The sequence below is a fragment of the Lygodium microphyllum genome, chromosome 15, assembly GCF_053477565.2.
Source record: "Lygodium microphyllum isolate KBCC chromosome 15, Lygodium_microphyllum_v1.1.10, whole genome shotgun sequence".
In the NCBI taxonomy this organism is placed as follows: domain Eukaryota; kingdom Viridiplantae; phylum Streptophyta; class Polypodiopsida; order Schizaeales; family Lygodiaceae; genus Lygodium; species Lygodium microphyllum.
Window position 1 is genome coordinate 14,896,278 of NC_141149.1, and position 8,724 is coordinate 14,905,001.

Sequence of the window (8,724 nt, forward strand, 5' to 3'; positions counted from 1 at the left end):
ACAGTTCACCACCTAGAGGTCCTGCGAAGAGAGGAGCTGGTGCCAATGGCCACGCAACCAGTGGCTCACTATTGTATGCAACAGTCTCGTGTTTGATATATGGATTCCATTTCCCAAGCATGCATCCGAATTCTCATCAGTATTGTGTTCTTCTGTGTTCTTTCTTTAGCAGGTGACAACTCTATACCCGTCACTCTCAATCCCTAATTTCTGAGATTATCTCATTGGAAAGTTCAAAAATCTCTGGTACCATGGTGCACTTCACCTGAAAGGTACAATCTAGTAATAGAATTTACCCTTGGAGAGTTTGACTACCTACCGGGCAAAAGAAACTAATAGAAGCCAAATTTAACTGACCACAAGTTAAGAAAAAAGAAACTGCGCAGTGATGAAAGCTGAACATAATTCTTAATCGTATGGTTGAGGTAGAAAAGAGATCAAGTTTACAAGAAGCGAACGAAAGTCGCAGTAAGTCAGGACCACTTCAGAGGAGTAACACACACTTCCGTTTTTCGACAGCTCAATCCACAGACACTGAAGCGAGCATAAAACCCACTCAATGAAAAAAAGAATGACCAAGATGATCAGGTATACTGTCGAAAAAAGCAAACAAAAAAGAATAAGAAAACTGTCTGCTAATTCTTTTGCTTACAAAAGCTCTAAGGGTCCTAAGCCCAGAAATACTAAGAGAATCAGTATAACTGCAGATACTCCAGGAGATATCCTCAAAGAGCTACTAGTTGGTAGAATATCTGGAAGAGCACATTCCATCCCGCCAAAAAAGACCTTCTTGGGATAGAAGTCAGGAGTAGTTATATTGCCCTGTACACCATCCATGGTGAATGACAGCACAGATTGTTGTATTCCAGGGTAATTGTTATATACTCCATTAAGATAATTAAGCCCTTCCAATCCAAACATGAAAATAGTGTTATTGTCTGTCATAGAGTAATTAAAGCTGTATGCTTTTTGGAAACCCGCAAAAGTTGCACCAAGCTCAACTGCTGCTGCCCAGTCTGCAAATTGCATACCCTGCCAGTTGAATACAGTTACTCGGGCACTCCATCCAGTGTTGAAGTCTGATAGAAGATGCCAATTGATGCTCACACCACAGTTGTCAGGACAAGGTAGCACCTGTGGTACAGGCCAGTGGTTGAGCTGGTACCAAGCAAGAGTTTTAGCTGATCGATTGACAGAAGGCACAGTTGCCAATTCAACTGGAATCAGTAACGCCTCAGCACTGCGATTACACGATGAAGAAGACCCACAGCCACAAGCACATGTCTTACATGGCACCACTGAGTTGTTATTGTATGCAGAGAAAGAGACGCAGCACTTGGGAAGACTGGTTGGAGTTTGAGTAATGTTGCATGTAACTTGCCAGCTCATAACTGCTGATTCAGTTCGCAGTGCACTGGCAGAATCAGGAAAGTCTGTTGGCTGAACAAGTTGTGGCTGGCCACATTCATAATCAGCATCAAAATACCCACTAAGTTTCCAGTTTATAGGAGGATCAATAAGGGTCCTATTCTGATTCTGAGGAGGAAGTTTATACACCTGCAACTGGAAGACTGATTTTGATTTGCTAGGATCTTGCAACACTGACAGCACCGTCCCATTGCGACAACAATAGGGAATTCTGCCCACAAGAGAGTCATTGGCTTTATATTGATCAAGATCTATAATTGTAGGCCTGGATTGACAATTCATGACCTGAGAAAAATCCATTTGAGCATAATAGGTTCCTGCAGGTCCCGAAATACAATCCATCTGTTCTTGTTCTGTTGTCTCAGCCCCTTTCATTGCGTGTATGAATTCACCATTTTGCCAATCCCAATTCAAGTTCCAGAAGTCTAATCGTCCTGTTGGATTATCATTAGACAATGTGACCTGTGCCCAGTAATTGTCACCATATGCTTGCAGCACATCATAAGAAATCGTAATGTCTCCCTTATACCGAGGTAAAAATACAGTGCCACTAAGTGTTACTGTAGAGTTTACTTTGATGCAGCAGGTTTCAATGGAGCTGCCTGCCAGAAAAAGATCAAAAGCAAGAATCAAAAACCATACAACGCTTTAATAAATAAATTTGTCAAATTATCATGTCCATCAGAACAAATAGCTTCCTAGATATGCTGGGGCCCAAAGCCAAAAACAGATCAAAGATTTACAGCCTGTAAAACAAGGTAAAATTTATACTAAATGCATCGAGAAAGCACTCACCACTTGTTTTTGCCTCGCTGCAACTGTACCCAGGAGTCGTTAGTGAGATGTTGTTGGGCATGGAGGTGGTGTTCTGCCCAAATTCTGTTCCTTTCAAGATCAGCTTCACACCCATCTGATTAAAATCCATAGCGGTATCAATCCCAGTCTTCAATACTGTGGAAGGGCTTGTAAGAGTGATGCCTTCACTGGCATTTGCAGGCAACTGCGAGCCATCTGCAACAAGAGCACCCCCTGCGTCGACCAGGATCTCCTTGTTCACATAGCCAATGAACACCTCCCATCCTTTGAGATCTTGTTCGCCTGCATTGAAGATCTCAAGGCTTGCAGTGAAGGCGTATGGCTGATTGGCAGGATCCTCGGTAACAGGGAAGGCCCTCTGGGGAGGGGCTGTAAGGGTATAAAGGACGGCAACACCATTTGTACAAGAATTAGTGGCATCAGCAAACGGAGGAGGGGGTGGGGGCGGGGGCGGGGGAACAGGGGCAGGTGCTGGGGCTGTGTTCTGTGCTGAAACATCCGAGAAAGGGTAGAGCAGCAGCAGGAGGAGGAGGAGGAGGTTCATGACGTGGCGTCTTGCCCAGTTGTGTAGCCTAAGCAATGGCAACAGAGCGATGGCAATGAGGTGTACCGGAGCTTCACGACAATTGTGAGACAAACCTAGCACTAGGGAGAACAAAAACCAGACACGCTCACTAGAACAAAGCTTTAGATGCTAACAGCAGATGGTTGATATGTAAAACCACGCACTTGGCGTAGAATGCAAAACCCTAGCTCAGATCCAAGGGCAGCAGACAAAAACCGAGCGGTAATTGTGGACTGACAGGATGAAGAATGCAGCAATGGCTCTCTCAATTATTCAATTTTTCTGCAAGCTGTGAATTTCTAACAACAATCAAATCCTGGTTGCTTCTTATTCTTCTGCTTCTTCGTCTTCTTCTCCTCCTCCTGTTCCTTCTTCTTCTTCTCGAGCCTGCTCTTCTTGTATTCTTTCTATACCAGGGGAGGGGAGACTATTCTTCCTTCCCTTTGTTCTACGTCTCCTTCTGATGATGATGTTGAAGAAACGGAGCTCGGAGGGAGGGCGGTCTGATGTCTGGGCTCTTAAGCAGCGAGAGGAAGAGAAGAGATGATGGCCTGCAGCGGAGCTGTCAAGGACCCAGGCGCAAGAGGAGCTCCAGGATTTGGACCATGTCGTTAGATTTGCTGAGAGACGACTTTTTTCTTGGGGGGTGGCTCTCTCTCTCTCTCTCTCTCTCTCTCTGTGTTACAAAGAGAGAGAGGCTTCCTTTAAGCCTAAGTTAAAATGAGATTATCGCTTGGGCGCTGATTAGATCGCCGAATGATGGCCGGCGCCTTCGCGTGAGCCCCACTCGGCGAAATCCGAACGTTGCACAGTCCGCAACTCTTCTACGATTGTGTGTGTGTACATACCAGGCTACATGGGATAACCCAACAAAAGATCCTTCAAGACCTAGTCCACACGCTGTCCACCAAATCACTTTACTAGACTTTCAAGAGCCTAGCAAGTAAGAGCTTGGCTTGGCCCTGCGCGCAGGCAAAACCAGGTCAATAAGGTCCATACAGTAAAGTCTTCCCTTGTGCGGCAGCGGCACTTAACTACACAAGCCATTATTCTTTGGGGTTGGCCATGATAATTGGAGGAAGTCCATTTTTAGAGAGATTATCGGAAACTTAACTTGGCGGTCAAGTTGAGAAAGATCTCACGCTGAAAGGAAGAGAGACAACTCTCTACAAAGCAACACATGCTCTGTCTGTGTGTGTGTGTGTGTGAGTGGGGACTCCCTAAGAGAACCACCTAGCAGAGATTGCCACCCATGCATCGGGCTAGGCCGCTATCTATACAACAGTGCCAAGGTCCAAAGTGATCGTCTCTATGTGCAACAATGACCATCTTTATGCAATAATAGCTCAAGGAGGCATTTGGACCGTGCACCACTTCTTCTTCAACCCCTCGAAGGTAAGTCATCTCCATCTGCACCTCTACTATTTTCAAAGTCGTGTGCACCTTGTTGCCATAAATATTTCAATCCATTTTCCCTTTTGGCACAAAAAATTTGACCATGAAGCTCTATATCACAAAAATGTAGCTTCTCAAATAAGGACTACATTTATTGTTCTTAGCAAAGTTACAATATTTGTTCACATCTTTCTCTATACATAAAAAAGATTGCATCATCAAATTCTCTACTATGAAAATATTGATTATCCTTAGGGGCTTCCATTTCTTATTCATTGTAGTGTACGTGCAATCGTTGTCCTCTGTCCGAAATATTATGCATCCATGCTTATTTAAACCATTAGCCATGCTCATGTTTGAATTCGCTTTCTCAGAGTTGCACTCCTTTTCTATTTGCATGGTAATTACATTCTGATCTTGAAGTTCCCATATTTGTTGATGTGGTTTGAATTTCCCAATCCAACAATGTTTCCTCTATTGTTCTCCATTGGCAAAGACATGCCTTGCATGGCATTTAATTTCATTGCCTAATGCATGCCTCAGTTTGCTACAATATGAGCAAATGCATTCTCTTCAGATACTATCATTTTTTTCCAATATATCTAGTGTATCCTGTTATCGATATTCTTGTACAACCGCCACAGAAATGACAACAGTCGCACTCAATACCAACACAGACAGACTCAGGTCACTTTCGAAGATCAAAGCCTGAGTTGAAGAGCGAGACATAATCACAGCATAGGAATCAAATGTAGGAATGAACTCAAAACTAAATCAACAATTGTATTATTGGAATCAGGGACAATGCACAGAATAGGGACCAATCGGTTACGTTGCAGTTCTCTAGAGGAACAAAGACTGAACAACTGATTGATACAAATGACCAAGGCATTATTGCTCCGAGCCCAATGACTAAAGACATTACAAATAAAAGCTCTACTGTGAGAGTACTCAGGATGCAAGTCAAGAAGACTGGGTAGCAAACCAAGGATATGGCATATAGCAAGAGTTGCTTGGCTTCTAGATCTATGAATCAACTCAAGCAACAACTCCTACCATGCTTCGCTCCCTCCTATTATATAGATCATCGCTTGTAGTGGGGCCTTCTCCCTACCCATGTGCCTTATCAGGCAGTGATCTGCCCATGTGTCATGCTGGGTCATTGTTACTCCTTCATTCCAATCAACTCTTCAATGCACCGCTTGCAACTCTTGCGATTAATGTTGCCACTACCTTTAACACTTGCATGCATGGTGGACTCGAACTCACAGTGTTACACTAATGTTGCCTTCACACTTCATGTTGAGCACGTCATCCTATAAACGAGTTTGGAAGCAGAGCGAGGGCAATCAAACCTTGCAGAATGGGTGGGAGTAGGGGGTGAGGCGAGTTGGGATTTGGTGAGTGCTAATGGCGAGGACTGAGTGGTTGGGGCCTCAAGGGAGGAAGAGGGTTATACTGAAGGTAGTGCTACTAGAGCCAAAGGTCCATGCAGGTCCACAGGGGCAATTGCAAGGTGTTGTGAAAGACGAGCTCGACCTTGAGCTTCTCTACGAAGATGGTGCCAAGCCGAATGTGCTGTTGGAGCTAGTCCCACTCGAAGGGCCCTCGGGCAAGTCAGACATGCATTCCATCCATCTCCCACCTGTGCATGGTCTTGGCAATAAGGAGTGCATGAATGAGATGCCATTGCTTGAGGGAGAGGGCTTTGGATTTGATCAGTTGAGCTCAGAGTTCAGCATTAGCGGCTATCTTCATTATGTTGTTAATGAGGATGGAGGATTTTTCAAAGGGTGGATCATCAGGATTATGTCCCCCTGATTGAAGCGTAACTCCTGCTTAATCTAGAGCTTAGGATGGAGGTGAGCACTCCAGCGGTGCTTTAATGGAGGGAAAGAGTCGACTATGGATTCGAAGCAAGATTGAGGGATACCAACCTTCCTCATCTACTAGGCTACTTTGTCCCATTGTTTCTCTAGACTGTCTCCAAAGGAGGTGAATTCTGCATTTCAGTCCCAATTCAAGTCCAAGACAGAGCTTGCTGCAGGACTTGAATCGCTCCTCTATGTCAGCGTTCTGCTACTCCAGCGCTTGGCAATGTTCCACCATCATCTACCACTTCGGATCCGTGAAGCTTGTGCTAATCAACAAAATTAAAAAAATCCAAGACAGAAGCCTTGGATGAATCATCCTCATTGCTCAAGGTGTTGGGTTCCTCGGTGACAACCTCATTTCCTTTTTCGATAGGCACAGGGCACTGGGCACTAGGCTTCAAGTCTATATTCCCTATCAGCTGATCGGTGATGATCTAGAGGGTGGCCGTTCCAGACTTCAATAGGGCAGCAAGTTTGAATCGGGCCATCGCAATCCAAAGGCAAAGTGGGTTGGGATGGAGCCAGTGGGAGCACTTTCACCTTGCTCTTGGACGAAGGGACGGGGCAAGTTTAACCTCGAAGTCTGACTCATCCGGCTTGTCAGCCAAGGGTGGGAGTTTGGAGCAAGAATCTATCACGGCAGTCTAGAGCTCACATTTCAACTTCTCCCAGTGATGGTTGATCCACTCTCACTCACTCACTAATCCTATTGGAGCTCCTCAATGATCTCCAGGGCGAGTTGGGTTGCACCATCCAAGTTCTCCACTTCAACCACCCAAGCCTAGAGAAACACATTCTCCCTCTCTTGCCATAGGGCTCTGCTCTCGAACATCATCAACAAAGGCAAGATGGGTGTTTTAGCATGCTTCCAACTATTGTTGATTGTCACGGAGGGCGATGTCTCTCTATTGAAGCTACTCAAAAAGGGAAATGTTCACTTGCTTCAAGTAGTCAACTTGCGTGGTGAGCTCTTGCTATGTTGTTGCTATGATGTCAAGAAGCCATTAAGGTAGCTCACTGTCCGAAGAGCCATATTGTAGCTAAGCTCTCATGGGATGAGGTTGGGGTTCGTCTTCCTATGGGCGCTTCAGGCCCTTCAATTTTAACAATGTGATCTTGGGGGAGAGGTTGGTGGTGATTGAGGTGGACTTTTTGGGAGAGGAGAGTAGTAGGGTTTCCTAGTGGGGACATGCTTGGTCGGTGGCTTACTTGTCGAGGTTACTCTTTGAGTGTTACTCCATTTTGAGGACTTGGCCTTCAATGGTGACAAAGACCTCATCTTTGAGTCCTTGTCTTTCCTTACCTTCTATGGGCTTCTCAACTAGGTTGGGGATGGGCTCTGTAGTGGTCACCACCTCTCCGGATGAGGTTGGGGGATGTCAGAAGTTGGGGAGGCAAGGAGGAGGATAGGTTCAACTAGAGCAAGGGGGAAACAGAAGGGTGAAGTGCTACTGACACATCACCTTCATGGCCTTGATGGTGGGTGCTCAATTGGCAACACATCTGCCCTTGACAAAGGTGCTCCCTGGGAATATGGGCCCGAGAAACCGTAATAGAAGAAGGGGAGAAGAACAAAGAGGCTACCTTCCTTGATACATTGAAGGCCGTCGCCTCCCTGCAGGTAGAGTGCCTGGACCAAGAACTTGAGAGCCTCCTGCTTTGACTTATGGAATGCTAGGATATTGTTGAGCTCATACTCCTTGTTGGTGATTGGGCCAAAGACATCTTTCATCTCCTGGGTGGAGAAAGTCAGTGGGTTGATCTTGCCATGTCCTAGTAGAGCTAGCTTCTCTTGCATGCGACGGGGGGAGAGGTTGTACCCACGGCCTTGGATATGGATGGAATGGCTCTTGTCAACGAGTTATTCTAGGATCAACAATGTGTCGAGGTTGTCAAGAATCCCAATGTGGGGTTGATCATGGTGTATACAAAATGATTGACACATAATTATGGTGGATTATAATAGACAAGGAACTCCATGACTATAGACAGAAGGCACACAATATGCACACTCAACAAATGTTCTCTCTTTTTTTTAATTGCATAAACTAGTTACATATATAAAGGAGGAGATGCTCCATCAATGATCTCTCACACTTTCCATGTGTGTCCCCATGTGACAATATACAACCCACACTTTACATGTGTGCTCTACATGGCATACTTTTAGTCCACATCTTTCATCCATATTCATGCACCATACAATCTTAAGCACATAAGAGTGCTTTCACATATACACATCCACAAACACCGAAGCTTACATTCTCAACACCCCCTCTTAAGCGAGGTGTTTACTTTACCTTATCACCCATCCAACGTAGCATTGCATGACTGCAATTGCTACCTTTCAACACTCCCCCTCAATGCTATATTGGAGTGTTTACATGACTAGACACATCTAGTCCACCATATGCATGTTTTACGTGCGTGAACAATGTTTGTTTGAGCATCACTTGCTCGGGTGAACATACCCCATCCTTTTGGAACAATCCTAGATGTTCAGGAAAGGTATGACAAACCTCAAGGTGCAACAATCATGTGCACACAGCACGCACTCACAAATTCTTTTTGAGATCTCAATCTCGGGCAGAGGACCCTACACAAGACAATTCTTGTGCAACCCTATCTTGATTCACCTTTGTCAAG

General features: G+C 45.1%; 1 protein-coding gene across 1 annotated transcript; it reads right to left on the minus strand.

Annotated features, from left to right (window-relative positions):
* Positions 1-488: 488 nt before the first annotated feature.
* On the minus strand, positions 489-3,504 carry LOC148024284 (COBRA-like protein 7). The gene is made up of 2 exons (XM_087693893.1): positions 2,224-3,504; positions 489-2,030 (listed from the first exon to the last, which is right to left on the minus strand). The coding sequence occupies exons 1-2, from the start codon at positions 2,786-2,788 to the stop codon at positions 649-651; spliced, it is 1,947 nt and encodes a 648-aa protein (XP_087550019.1). The 5' UTR covers positions 2,789-3,504; the 3' UTR covers positions 489-648.
* Between the last annotated feature and the right edge of the window lie 5,220 nt (positions 3,505-8,724).

What these genes read in the sequence shown, in the direction of transcription:
- LOC148024284 (XM_087693893.1), bottom strand. Translation starts at nt 2,788, where the DNA reads ATGAACCTCCTCCTCCTCCTCCTGCTGCTGCTCTACCCTTTCTCGGAT. An exon ending in CAGCGAGGCAAAAACAAGTG is followed by an intron (nt 2,031 to 2,223) that starts GTGAGTGCTTTC and finishes TTTTTCTGGCAG; the next exon opens with GCAGCTCCATTGAAACCTGC.